The 14,157-nt window shown below is 33.6% G+C and overlaps 3 protein-coding genes across 3 annotated transcripts; 2 read left to right on the top strand and 1 right to left on the bottom strand.

Moving 5' to 3' along the window:
* Positions 1-798: 798 nt before the first annotated feature.
* On the top strand, positions 799-5,100 carry LOC106381018 (RNA-binding protein 24). Its single transcript, XM_048760356.1, has 6 exons — positions 799-1,321; positions 1,592-1,715; positions 2,143-2,263; positions 2,632-2,668; positions 2,949-3,228; positions 4,698-5,100. Exons 1-6 carry the CDS (start codon positions 1,136-1,138, stop codon positions 4,790-4,792), a joined length of 843 nt encoding a protein of 280 aa, XP_048616313.1. The 5' UTR covers positions 799-1,135; the 3' UTR covers positions 4,793-5,100.
* Positions 5,101-5,712: 612 nt separating this feature from the next.
* Positions 5,713-7,834, bottom strand: LOC106381016 (serine/threonine-protein kinase SRK2C-like). The gene is made up of 6 exons (XM_013820876.3): positions 7,347-7,834; positions 7,180-7,254; positions 6,980-7,081; positions 6,830-6,883; positions 6,319-6,708; positions 5,713-6,116 (listed from the first exon to the last, which is right to left on the bottom strand). The coding sequence occupies exons 1-6, from the start codon at positions 7,464-7,466 to the stop codon at positions 5,829-5,831; spliced, it is 1,029 nt and encodes a 342-aa protein (XP_013676330.2). The 5' UTR covers positions 7,467-7,834; the 3' UTR covers positions 5,713-5,828.
* A 3,818-nt stretch (positions 7,835-11,652) lies between these two features.
* Positions 11,653-13,510, top strand: LOC106381014 (14-3-3-like protein GF14 omega). The gene is made up of 4 exons (XM_013820875.3): positions 11,653-12,369; positions 12,692-12,814; positions 12,931-13,047; positions 13,139-13,510. Exons 1-4 carry the CDS (start codon positions 11,890-11,892, stop codon positions 13,199-13,201), a joined length of 783 nt encoding a protein of 260 aa, XP_013676329.1. The 5' UTR covers positions 11,653-11,889; the 3' UTR covers positions 13,202-13,510.
* The last annotated feature ends 647 nt before the right edge of the window (positions 13,511-14,157 follow it).

The following is a 14,157-nucleotide window of genomic DNA, read 5'->3' as shown; positions in this document are numbered from 1 at the left end:
GAATGTAATTCTAAACTCCAGACTGTTTTTTCGTCCGTTCATAGCTAGCTTTCCAGTAAGCTAATGATTAAAGGGAAGGTTAAGTACATGTTAGCATGAGAGAATAAGGAACAAGTTCCATTATTCAATTATTTTACATGTGCATTTAAATTAATATTGTAAAATAATATATTAATTTCAGTGTTAAAAGAAATTAATCTATTTTTAGTGGATGTATCACACGAAAACTATGGAGACGCGCAGGAGAAATATAACAAGAGACCACCAACTCAAAAGAGAGCATGAGAAAAGATAAAACAAAATATTGAACTTATAACACAACTGTAATTTGACATGATCCGCATATTACTAAATGTACTATAGTGAATTAAGAAATATTATCCTAGATATTTCCCTAATCAGATACTCTTTTTACTATAAATATATAAAAATAAAATATTCATTATATATTTCTAATAATGACAGATTATATCATATATTTGTTTCCTTCTAAATCCTTGACTGAATAACGTAAAATCCAGTATTAACATTTATAAGTTCACTACTAATAACATACTTAAAATAATTCAGATTCTTTAAAATCGACACTTGATTATATTTCTTGTTAACAGAAATCAATTACAATTTACAGTATAAGTAAATATTATATATTATGAGATTAAGTATAGTTAATAGAGAATTAAAACTATGTTACATTTATTTTTGGAACGCTAAAACTATGTTACATAATCGCTATAATTAAAATAGAATATTTCTCTAATTATAAAAAATAGAGAAGAAAAGTTGTGGAGGAGCTATAATGTTAAAACCTGGCAAATTAGACAGCGGAGATATACTCAAGTGCTGTCTTGTCAGACTACTCTCTCTCTCTCTCCTTCTCCTTCTCCTTCTTCTCCTTCTTACAAAACCCTCCAATCACTATTCTAATACTCGAAAGCAATTTTATTCATTCTCTCTCTTCGTATGTGTAGAGTCGCCGAGTCGGAGTCAAACACGACATCGTTTCAAGGGTTGAAATTGCAACCTTTTGATTGGTCTCACTTCTCTCTGCCCAACCAAAAACAACATTTGATGATATAAAGAATCTAAGTTTGTACACACAAATCTTCTTTCGTTTATTTTTTTAATAAAGAAAATGTATCCAACGAGCTATTACCGATCACCGTTCGGAGACACGACTTACACCAAAGTGTTCGTTGGAGGATTAGCATGGGAAACTCCCACCGAAGAAATGCGTCGTTACTTTGATCAGTTTGGAGAGATTCTTGAAGCCGTCATCATCACTGATAAGAACACCGGAAAATCTAAAGGCTACGGTTTCGTAAGTTCCTTTTCTTGATCCCCACACTCACACTTAGTGCCGGTTTGACATTTAAAAAAATTCATAATATCTCAAGTTCAAATAAAAATTTGTGTTCTTATTGTTCTTTATATAAGTTTTGTATACTGTTCTACTACATATAATTAAAGTTATATATCGTATAAAATCGTCATGTCTTAAGCGACGGATTCCTTTGCCTATCCTTCGGACCGGGTCTGCTCACACTATTTGATTAATGGTTTATTTTGGTATTTTTCGATCGTTATTTAGGTGACGTTCCAGGAGGCTGATTCTGCGACCAGAGCCGTGGCAGATCCTAATCCAGTGATCGACGGGAGAAAAGCCAATTGTAATATTGCTTCTTTTGGACGGCCTCGACCATCTCCACCTAGAGGTTTGTGTATCAAACTTAAAACTAAAACCGTAAAATGTATTTTTCTTGTTGATGATTATCTTTTATTTGATGAGTTTTGTTTTCATCTTTGCATATTGATATTGTTTGGTACGTTATCAAGAGAATAGTTTATCTTTTTGTTGTTGTCTTTTTTTATCATGTAACGTTAACGATATTAGCTGTAACCATTCAAATAATTAGAATAAGTTCATTGTTCAATGATGTTTGTTCGATGATGTTATGTGCGTAGTTTAGATATCCAATAAAAGCGTGACAAACCAGTCGTCATATACAATATCTAAAATACAAATTTTGTTAAAAATAATTCTTCTTAAAACAAAATATCATAGAAATGCTAATTTTGAATACTAGAGTACCAAATGTGAATTCCATAATAGATATTTTCGTGTGTCCTGTTTCGTTATAGGCCGAGGACAAAAAGGAAGTCCGAGTCAGTACCAAAGTGGAGGACCATCAGCCTATACGGGGATGGCTGCACCGCTGCCACCGGCTTCAGCTGCCCACCAGCTCATGTATCCTTCCTATGGGTGAGTCAGTATATATTTTCTTTATTAACTGGCTCCAATGATTCAAACCCTCATGTACAGAGTTTAGGAGAGAATTATAAATATTTTGCATAGATAATGAGATGATGGTCCATTGCGATTAAAATGGTAGGAGACAATTTAATGCGTCATTGGAGCCACTTGTTGTCAGGCTGTAAATATCACAACATGAGAATATATAGATATTAAACCCTGCATTATATTGAGATGTTCCTTACCGTGCAAGAAGGTAAAAGAAGATACAAATGAGAAATTATTTTATATAATAATGTTTCAGATAAAGTATTTAACAAGTAATTTTCTGAATTTTTGTTATAAATTAAGGGACATTGAATTCTTCGTTTTTTCAGGTACACCTATAACCCTGATCAATTCCGGTACCACCAAGTCAGTTTCTCTTTCTCTCCCCTACATTCTTATGATACAGACGCACATATATACACTGACATTCACATATGCATACCCAACATAAACATGAAACAAAATCCAATTTAATCATGAAATGCAAGATATGAAGTTAATAATGGGATTTTTATGTACAATGTATCCTGCACATGTCGACCACTTACATAATGCATGAAAAACATTAGCACATGCATGTTTGTTGTAACACATATGATAATGATCATATTATATACACATGCTACGGGCAATGTACAACACACAGTTGCAACAAGCACAGTACTATCAACAGCAGCAACAACTATATGGAGGAGGAGCAACATCACCATCAGCAGCAACCATAATGGCTTCTCCTTACTATTACGGTTGTTCTCTTCCAGCTTCTAGAATGCCATACCAACACCATCATCCTCATCTTCCTCAACCGTATAACCCTCAACAACAACAACAACAACAGCATCAACGGTTTACTTCTTCTTTCCTCGTTTACCCATCCAGTTCACCTTTTTCATCTCCTCTCCAAGGATTACTCTCTTCTACCGAAGGTGCGTATTTAGTTTCTTTTAATTATTTTTACATGCTATCAATCCTACATTTAAAGAAAAAAATGATAATAAAAATTTCACAATACTTCTTAAAAGGTGATTTAAATATATAGATGACTGACCTAGTAAATATAAATATGGTTTGTTGCCACCGCTTGTCAATAAAAAAATGTCATTTTAAATAGGTTGGGGAGAGTCACTCACGTGTTAGAAACCCAAAACCTACATTTGAACTAAGACGTGGTCCAATCCAAGAAGTAATTGAACCACATCTTAGAGCATCAACATCGGAACTTTTTAACAAAATGTGGAATTTACTGACGCGTGGATTCCACAAAAATTTTAAAAACCACTACCAACAAACACCAAATAAAGATCGGTAATTGGAGGGTTTTGGCACTGTTTGCAGGTCCCATCGACACGTGGCGTCCCGCAATTGGTTCATTTTTAATCTTTTTTTTAAAAAAAAAAAAAAAAAACCAAAAAAAAACTAAGGATCGCTTATGCGATAATCATGTTCTTAGTTTGAACGAAACATATCAGTTAAGTGTTTGGAAAAAAATAAAATATACTCCCCCCACCGTTCGTTATTATACGACGTTTCAAAAGTTTACACGTAAATTAAGAAAGATAATGGAATCTCTATTTTAACCTTCTCGGTTAGTGTTTAATGTTAAAATTGACTTTGTATCATTATCAGCTATGAGGGTAAACAAAGTTTTATTATGTCATTATATGCTTGGGATTCCGTGAACGTCAGATATAATGATACAAAAAGAAAGCACTTAAACGTCATATAATAACGATGGGAGGTAGTATAAACATGATTAATCCGGGGTTATTAGAATGAGTTTTTAGTGGAAGTTAAAAAACTGTTTCTTAACTTCGCTAAGAACCAAATTCTAAAAACCTCATGTACCTTATTTAAGAACCAGTTCTTAGCTTTTTTAGTTAAAAGTTAAGAAATAGTTTCTTAACTTCGGATAAGAACCCATTCTAAGAACCCTGGGTTAATTATGGTCTACCACTCTGTTGAGTAGAAAAATAGAGTATGGGTTTCAACCAAATAGGTGAAGAAATAGAAAAGAAAAGAAGCGTGAATGATTGGAGAAGAACAGTGAATAAAGGATCCATGTGGAATGAGCTGTCTATTTTCACTACGTTGGTATATGTGTGTCTCTTCTCCATCAGCTGTCAATTTGGTCGCCTTACCAGTGAACTCACCATACACAGACAACATCTCTCCACACCACACACACATATATGTTTTGTACAGTGTGTTGTGTGTTGTGTGGATTGTGTCGAAAATCAATAGTGGTCGTTTCAATTGTTTTTCTGTCACCTTTTTCAATTTAATGATCAAATTTATTATTTTACAGAAAAATTGAATAAAACTTTGCTTAAGATTCATATAAATCAGACTAAACTGCAATTAGTATCTGGTTTATGTTTTTTTTTGTCTTCTCCAGAATCTGAAGCACCCCAACAAGTGTCAGCAAAAGTTGAAGCAACAACTACACCTGAAAGTACATCCAGCAACAACAAAGAACCAACTTCTTCTTGATCTTTTTCATTTCCCCAATTTGTACGATCTTCACATTTGTCTCTCTTAAAAGATTCAAAAAAGAGAAGAAAAGAAAAGAAAACAGCTAATTTCTTTTTCAAAAAAAAAGAACAAAACAGCTAATTCATTTATTTCTCCAGAGCTATGACTTGAGACCCAAAAAAGTCTCTCTTTATAATACTCGTGTCATAGTTTTTCTCTGTTATTTTTTTCCGACAGAATCTATATGTAAATGGAGAGTCCTTCAAATAATTGTCTCTTTATAATACTCTTCTTATTCGTTATTTTTATTCTAATAATTTCAACTTTATGATATATGATTCGTATTCTTGCTTCAGTGATTCTACTATATATTTTTGCTTCTTTTTATCCTCTTAGTTTTTTTTTTTGAAATTTCAACATATATAATCCAAGTGATAAATAAAAAAGTTTGTAGAGAAATTTGAATACCAATTTTCAAAGATACATTCAATTAAAAATACTATATCATTTAAGTTTAAGATTTAGTGATTATTGTTTAGGATTTAGTATTTATAGAGTGGGGTTGAGTTTATAAACATTTATAAATGATTTTTAAACATGTATAAATGATTTAGGAAGATTGATTTTGTTTTTTCATAAAATATTTATGAAAATAGTTATCATTTAGAGGTAAATTTGAAAATTAGTATAAAATTTGATATAAAAGTAGAATTCTCTCAGAATTGTATGGATATTCGTTGCATGTATATATATATATATTCTGAAATTGTGATTTTTGTAATATTTGAGTTAACTTTCATTCAAAGCCATCTCAGAGAATAGACATTTTTCTCATATTGATGAGGCCTAAAAGGCAAAAAAAAATACAAAGGTTTAAGTCCATAAAGTTCTTAAACCCATATTTAAGCCCAATTCACTGAGAATCAAACACCTCAACATAACATTCAACCACTGCGTTTAAAATAATCAAAGCTATAAAGATCATTACAATCACGTTTGTGCAAAGCTTATGAACATGCAATCTCCTTTTAGTAATGAAAATAATTGTAAATGGTCACAAAGTGCAAACGAAATCACCAGTTTCGATATCATCGTCATAATCAACATCCAAATCATCAAGATCCATGCTACTTCCCATAGCACCACTACCGCTATCACCAGAGCCACCAGCACCGGAGAGTCCAGAAGCTCCAGTGATCGCTTTACGAGCTTCCTCAATGATCCACACTATCTCTTCCTCTGATTGAGATGGGTTATTACTTCTCGATGATCCTTCTGACATATCAACCGGCAAATTCTTGAGAAACCAAGAATGATTCTTGATCTCCTCCATAGTTATTCTCTGTCCACCAGTCGAATGTTAGTTAGAATCAAAGCTTAAAACCATCAATTACCAATTTATTAAGACTTTTAATTAAAAAATTATAATCTGAGCCCATCTATATATACTAACTGTTAAAAGGGTCCATGATCAATGTTTCACTTAGCTATGCAGACGAGCTCTGCAGTAAAAACTCAAAATTAAGATAGTATAACTTATTTACCTTTTCAGGGTTGGCCACGAATATTCGAGAGAGAAGATGTTTGCATAGATCAGAAACTCGGACATAGTCAGGTATAGAATACTGCGACCTCAGGATCCGACCGATGGTCTTCCTGAAATCTTTAGGATCAGAAGGATCTTCAAAAGGGTAAGCACCAACGAGCATGACATACAAAGTGACTCCACAAGACCAAACATCAGCGATCTTGCCATCATACTCTCTTTTGGAAAGGACTTCAGGTGCAATGTAAGCAGGTGTTCCCACTGTTGTCTTTGGTTGAGAATGAAGAACTCCTGACTTTGAGTATCCAAAATCACATATCTTTACACGTGGTGCTGTACTTCCATCTAATAGCGTGTTCTCTAGCTTTAGATCTCTATGGCAAATGTGCTTATTTCATCAATTTAAAAACCAAAAACAAAAAAAATGAAGAAACACTTTTTAATTTCATTGCCAAAAAGGAAAATGTGAAAACACATTTTTATTTATTTAAATGGGATGATTCTCTTACAAGACTATGACAGTAACTAACTCCTGAGATTAGCTGCTGGAAGAAAAACCTTGCCTGAAACCATAGGTTATACACAACCTTCCTTGTTCAAATTATTTATTTTTGTAAAACAATTTTTATTTAGATAATGATGATTAAAAAAAGAGTGACCTCATCTTCGCCGAATCTACCGGCACTACAGATTCTTTCAAAGAGTTCTCCTCCGGCGGCATATTCCATTACTATAGCCAAATGTGTTGCCGTCAACAGAACCTTATTATAAAACAAGAAAATACAATTATGTAGCTTATGAAGAATTAATATAAGGTAAAATTTAATAAAAGAAAAAAAATATACATGGTTGCGTATACCTCCTTGAATCTTATTATGTTGGGATGGTTGAGTGACCTATGGTTCATGATTTCTCTTTTAACATGTTCATCAATCTTCATAACATCCATAAAAATAAACATATTCAGTCATACTTCTTTAAATTAGCTCACATGGAGACTGGGACCAGAGTAGAAAAGAGACAAACCTTATGGCCTCTCTCGATGAACTTAATAGCGAAAAGCTCTTTAGAAACTTTGTCACGAACAAGCTTAGCCACTCCGAAATTACCAGACCCAATATCCTTCACTATATCATACCTCTCCATAGTCTGCTACACAACAACAACAACAAAGCTTCTTCTCTGTTTCTGTTTATGCTCTCTTCTCTATAAGAGTGCACTTTTTAGGGACAAGGGCAGAGATGAAGCAAGCAAACACACGTGTGTATGTGTATATATATATAAGAGAGAAGTGGAATCCAGACAGAGCTCCTCTGTTCTTGTTCAGAAAAGCTGAAGAACCAATTAAATTAATTGGAGGAGAGACAGCTTGAGAGAGATTACTTAACCAAAAAGGAACAAACTTTTGGAAGTATGTCACCAGAATTTTAGGAAATGATGTAATAATGCAAAGCGATTAAAGATCGATCACACATTTTCTTGATTTGATCTTCTTGGGAACCTGCTTTGCTTTTGGAACAGAGTCACTGCTTTTGACTTTGCTTGTTTGTATGTTTCTGCGATTAAGGATCGATGGAGAATTTGACACGTGTTAATTGTTTATGAATTTTAAGTTGCCAACTAAATGTTTTTAATTTGACATGGATACGAAATAAATTCAATCATATTTTCCATTTGAAAAATTTACATTGTTTCAGAAAAATATATTTTTTATATTTCAATCTATTTTTTTTATCAATTAATAATGAAAAATTGTAAACTTCAAGAACATTAATTGTATTTTTTGAAATATTATTGATTTAAAAATATAAAATTATAAAAAATTATACATTAATAACTAAATTTTATTATATTTTATTAATAAATATGAAAAATCTTAAAACATGTATTGTTTTGAAACGGATGGAATATAATTTATTTTTGGGGGGAAGGACAGAGAAATGAGTACATTCTTCTTGATCTTTTGCATTTTTCCAATTTGTACAATCTTCACATTTGTCTCTCTTAAGAGATTCAAAAAGAAAACAACAAATTCATTTATCTCTCCAGAGCTATGACTTGATCCCCAAGAAGACCACTCAAGACTGCCAAAAGTTAAAAGTGAGGAATTTTAAGTTGCCACCTACTATTCCTGCCCTAAAAATCCTTTTAGTATAGTTTATTTTTGTTCACATAAAATATCATACACCGGTTAAAAGAGAAAAAAAAAATGTTATGAATATAATTGGTGTGGGGGAGGGGGGGGGGGGGGTTATTGAGAGAAATGAGTGGACGAAAAAGATTCTTCATGCATAGATTTGAAATAGGTATAAGAAATATTCATAAAGTATACTTTAGGCTTTTTGTTTTATTGCCGTTTATGCTGCTTATAGTGTATTAACTTTTTTGTTGTTATTATAATTTTTTTTTGTTATTGTAACTTATGTTGTAGGTTATTCATATGATTTACCAGATAAACTCAAGGATGTTTATGTGCAGCTTTTCTACGAAAAAGTAAAAAACAAAGCCGTTTATGCTGCATGAATTTGTGTAGCATATATTAATGTTTGTAAGCTTAAAGAGGAAGATGGTGTTAGTGTTTGGCTTTTAGAAGAATCCAAATTAGTGCTAGGGCTCAAGTAAGTTTAGATTGTGGGTCTAAAGTATCAATATTTTCCTTTTACAAAAAAAAAAAAAGTATCAATATTTTCGAAGGAAAAACGTTTAGGAAACAGAAGATTCTAATCGCCTACCTTGAATGGTTCGGAGTAGGAATATTGTATCTGCTGGCTTTCGTGCTGCTTGGTCGGATCTTAGCATCTAAAAAGGTGGTCCACGGGTTTTGTGGGTAAGGATCGTCCGTGTTATCGGAGCAACAAAGAATGATTCTGGTTTTGTCGGCGGGTTGTGTACTATGTTTCTCAACACACATGTTTTTAATGTGCTTTTTCATCCAGTAACATTTATTTAAAAAAAAAAATGAAGGTAAAATTATATTCATCTATAGCCATGCGGTACATCTAATGCAGTTCTATTTGTCGGGACACTTTACATTAAGATCAACTAGCATCTACTAGCAAACTAAAATAATAGAAATTCGGCATATTTTATATCGTCTGATTTTCTCAATAAATTTAACCGATTCTTGATGTTTTGTCAGGAGAGTTTGAGTAGGGAATTTGACTTCACTTTTCTTCGAAGCCTCCTCCTCTTGACATGTCACAATCAAGCTCCCTTTGGCTTTCCATCATTAAGCTCATTCTCCAACCATGCTTCTACTTTGTTTGGAGGAGAGGAAAGCTTGTATTTTTTATAGTCTGATGCGCGACCATACCCTCTTGTTCCTAGCAGCATCACTTATTCTCCTTTGTTAGAATTCAAAATATTTTGTATCAAGTCTCTTTGGTTATCTTTACTCTTCTAATTGTATTTGAGTTGTTATATTTTTTATGCTCAATAAATTGATTATTATAGTATACAAATTTTTTTTGATGAAATGTTAAGTTATTGATCATCAGAGAATTAAATATTTATTTACAGCCAAAAAATGATAAACATCATCTGCAAATCTATCTATGCTCAATGTGAGCTCCGAACCAGCATTGGAAAAGCCCTTGGAGCCTGGTTTATGATAGTAGCATGTAGACAAGATTCTCTGTCTGATAGTTATGTCGATAATCTTTGCAAGTTGACCCACTAGGTGAACAGGTTGAGAGTGCCTTCTACCATTTTTTCACGCTAGTTAAATTGCATAAAGTTTAAAATTTAAATAAAAGATTTAATTAAAATGATTTGCAACAGGGCCTCTCAGATATTATAACAAACTTAATGAGTTCTCAATATGGTTTTTTCATATCATATATCTAAATATAAATACATAATATATATAATTTGGTATTTTAAGAATAACTAGAAACTCATGCCAAATTATTATAAATGTTCAAATACAAAGAAAACAGCTTGTGTGTATTGATTATTTGGTCCCACTGAAAATAACATTTTCCAAAAGAAATTCCAAAAGACATTTCTAAACTTAGACCCCATTTGCTCATTGGTCGGTGGTAGCTGTAATGACTGTGAGGCTGAGGTTCATATTCCATCGAACTAAAATTTCCAAACTACAATCCAAAGCGGTGAAGCCGGCCCTGACTTCATTGTGTATCTCTAACGTGCAGTAAAATCCTTACGAAAGTAGGGGTGGACAAAAAAACCAAACCGAACCGAGTCAAACCGAAACCGATTCAAACCGAACCTAAGTTTATTTCAAATCATTCGGTTGAAGATTTTCCAAACCGAATGGTTCGGTTTTAAACCGAACCGAACCGAGAAACCGATGTGTTTTTGTAATTATTTAAATTAAAAATATTAGTAATACCAATATACTAAAATTCTAATACAATACCACATATTTTCTATTTTTCATTTATTAACATATATTATTCTAACCGACTATGTAATCATTAAAATATTTGATTTAAAAAAATAGTAAAGTTTGTATCTTTATATTCTTATATATGTAAACATGGATGTTAAATCTAAACCTAAAACCTAAAGCAAATTTTATTAAAAACAAAAGTTCTTATCCACAGCGTCACATGGAAGATGATTTTTTGCAAGTTTTTTTAGTAATGATATAAAAGACATTACTAATGATGTTGGGTTTTCTTTGTTTTAGTTAACTTTTATTTGTTTTAATTCTTATATAGTTTTGTGATTTTTTAAAGGTTTTTATTTCAGTTTTATATTGAATTTAGTTCACATATTTTATGTTTACATAATTTATTCCTAATTAAGAAGAACCTAAATAAACTGATCAAAAAAAATAAATCCAACCTAACCGAATACAAACTGAACCGGATATAAACCGAACCAAACCAAACTAACTATGGTTTATTTAAATTGGAGAAATACTAAAACCGAACTAACCAAACCGAACCCGAACCGAACCGAGAAAATAACCGAAGTGCCCACTCGTAGAATTGAGCTTTGTTCTAGTTTCATTACGTATTTTAATTATTTTCTATTTTTTTTCTCTAACAGAACAAGGAGAAATTTTCATCTTTCATTAATGAAAGTTTTCTCGTGATCCCGCTGTGGAACTATTTTGAAAAAAAATATAGAAAATATTATTTTATATCTATATTTATGTAAAATAATATTGTTTTACTTTTATATCTATATTTTTCTTAAAATATGACTATTATATTTTTAATATAGAAATGGATTGAATATGCTCTAATAAGCAATAAATATCATATCGAAAAATATTTATACATTTGTTTGTTTGCCGGATTTATTTCAAAATGACATGGCTTATATATTTTTAATTGTTTGGTGTTCAAAAAAGAATTCTTAATTGTTTTCTTTATTTTTGGAACAATAAAAAAAAAATACCAAACAGGCCTAAAGAAACAGAGAAGGACGAATCCAACGGCCCATATTCAATCTTGGTTCCAAGTTTCACTCGTTTCCTCTAAAGCGCATTTATCGCGTTGCCTCTCGCTTCACCTACACAACGATTCTCAAATCGATTCGTCAAGAATAATCAATCACATAAGATCAGATCTCAGATCTCTGAAGAAGGAAGAAGATGGCGGTTTCTGCGCGTGAGGAGTTCGTGTACATGGCCAAGCTCGCCGAGCAAGCGGAGAGGTACGAGGAAATGGTAGAGTTCATGGAGAAAGTCTCCGCCGCCGTCGACGGCGATGAACTCACCGTCGAGGAGCGAAACCTCCTCTCCGTCGCTTACAAAAACGTGATCGGCGCCCGCCGTGCCTCGTGGCGCATCATTTCGTCGATCGAGCAGAAGGAAGAGAGCCGCGGCAACGACGACCACGTCACGGCGATCCGCGATTACAGATCTAAGATCGAGACGGAGCTCTCTGGAATCTGCGACGGGATCCTTAAGCTCCTCGATTCGAGGCTCGTCCCTGCCGCTGCTTCTGGCGATTCCAAGGTGTTTTACCTCAAGATGAAAGGTGATTACCACAGGTACTTGGCTGAGTTCAAGACTGGTCAGGAGAGGAAAGACGCCGCCGAAAACACTCTCTCCGCCTACAAAGCTGCTCAGGTAATCTCTCAGATCTAAGCTGCGATTCGTGGTATTCGTAAGCCTTTGTTGATTAGATTCGATTGATTTAGGGATTTGCATCGTCTAGAATAGTTTGGAGATGAAAAAGATCTTTGAGCTTGCCTTTGTTGCGATTCATGGAATCATAAGCCATTTGATGTAGGGATCTTTGAGCTTTGAGATTGCCTTGGTTTCGATCTATGCTACGATTCGTGGTTTCATAAGCCTTCATGTATTGTTTCGTTAGGGATCTTTGAGCTTTGAGCTTTGAGCTTGCCTTGGTTTCGATTTTGAGCCTTTGTTTGTGACTCTCTCTTTACAGGATATTGCGAATGCAGAGCTCGCACCAACTCACCCAATCCGTCTAGGTCTGGCATTGAACTTCTCTGTGTTCTACTACGAGATCCTTAACTCTCCTGATCGTGCCTGCAGCCTCGCCAAACAGGTACTTGCCTTGCTCAATATCCTAGCAACTCAGTCATAGATCCACTCAACTTTGCTGTATTATTATTGTTTTCCTCATCTAATCTTTCTTGTCCTTGTTGTGTATGTATCATGAAGGCCTTTGATGACGCGATAGCAGAGTTGGACACTCTAGGTGAAGAGTCATACAAAGACAGCACCTTGATCATGCAGCTTCTCCGTGACAACCTCACTCTCTGGACATCCGACATGCAGGTATGTTCCCTTCCCATATAATCCTTTCAAAACCTCTTCTATTAGTTTCATGGGCTAAGGTGTATATATTTTGGTGGATGGTAATTACTAGGATGATGCTGCGGATGAGATCAAGGAAGCATCAGCTCCAAAACCAACAGAGGAACAGCAGTAACAATCTTTTGAGTGAACTGCTAAGTTTCTAGGGGTTTGAAACTTTCTTCTCTTTCGTCCATATGTTTCTTAGGTCGTCGCTTGCTGATTCGCTTATCTCCAAGCTTTTTTATTCATTCATCATAACTCTGGCAAGTCTGAACTATCAATCATCTTCTATCTCAGTTGCTTGATTTTCTTTTGTTTTTCCTTTTTTTTTTGTGGGTTAATGATTTCAGTGTCTGCCATTGAACCTTGCTTTGTGTGTTTCTCATCAATTTGAAGATACTTTGTATGTCTCTTATCTGGTAAAGCGAGTTACTTTCTGAAACCAATCATCCATTTTGATTATGTAAAAATATTCAACAAAGGGAACAGTGAAGTGATTGTTATAGCTAGCTATCCAATACCTTCTCTCACCCAATGAACCAATCAAACAAAAACATTAAATATCGGATTTGAATAGAGAATTGTATCCAATTTGATCGACAAGGAGATGATCAACCATATACATTAACTGTCAAGCTTATAAGGATTAAGATCGTGTTGCAGAAATGTATTCCTTTCTTTGTGACATGAACAAGTAATTTTAAGAGTGTTTTCCTGATGGACAGTTTCCAAGTTTTTATTACTTCATAAAGCAGTTTCACCTATTAGTATAGTTTATTTTGGTTGTTTACCTTGATGCTCTCAACTAAGACCAAACCAAAGTTACATTTTCTAACCAATGGGACCTATTATTTTTTCTCTCCTGACTTTCTTCTCCGTTAATCTTGTTCTTTCTTTCCTTTCTAACAAAAAATTGATTTTAGAAACTCATTCTTCAACCCCTCCAAAACATAAATCTTAGATCTTTTGATTTTTTTTTTTCCATCGGTTTTCTTCTCCCAACCTAGATAAGTCAATTATAAAAATCCAGTAAGTTATGAGTCACGCACTTCCGCTAGAATTTCCGTCCAATCGTTAGCTTCTTAAAAT

The sequence above is a fragment of the Brassica napus genome, chromosome C6, assembly GCF_020379485.1.
Source record: "Brassica napus cultivar Da-Ae chromosome C6, Da-Ae, whole genome shotgun sequence".
Classification (NCBI taxonomy): domain Eukaryota; kingdom Viridiplantae; phylum Streptophyta; class Magnoliopsida; order Brassicales; family Brassicaceae; genus Brassica; species Brassica napus.
Note: the sequence above shows the minus strand (reverse complement) of the source record. Positions and strands in the feature narration are given on the sequence as shown.

Bases quoted from the DNA above. Each gene is read 5' to 3' on its own strand.
- LOC106381018 (XM_048760356.1), top strand. From the start codon at position 1,136: ATGTATCCAACGAGCTATTACCGATCACCGTTCGGAGACACGACTTAC. The intron at 2,264-2,631 runs GTGAGTCAGTAT...TCGTTTTTTCAG, and splicing joins CTCATGTATCCTTCCTATGG to GTACACCTATAACCCTGATC. The intron at 2,669-2,948 runs GTCAGTTTCTCT...TACAACACACAG, and splicing joins ATCAATTCCGGTACCACCAA to TTGCAACAAGCACAGTACTA.
- LOC106381016 (XM_013820876.3), bottom strand. From the start codon at position 7,466: ATGGAGAGGTATGATATAGTGAAGGATATTGGGTCTGGTAATTTCGGA. The intron at 7,255-7,346 runs GTTTGTCTCTTT...GATGTTATGAAG, and splicing joins TCATCGAGAGAGGCCATAAG to ATTGATGAACATGTTAAAAG. The intron at 6,709-6,829 runs GTAAGAGAATCA...TGATGAAATAAG, and splicing joins TTAGTTACTGTCATAGTCTT to CACATTTGCCATAGAGATCT.
- LOC106381014 (XM_013820875.3), top strand. From the start codon at position 11,890: ATGGCGGTTTCTGCGCGTGAGGAGTTCGTGTACATGGCCAAGCTCGCC. The intron at 12,815-12,930 runs GTACTTGCCTTG...TGTATCATGAAG, and splicing joins CCTGCAGCCTCGCCAAACAG to GCCTTTGATGACGCGATAGC. The intron at 13,048-13,138 runs GTATGTTCCCTT...GGTAATTACTAG, and splicing joins TCTGGACATCCGACATGCAG to GATGATGCTGCGGATGAGAT.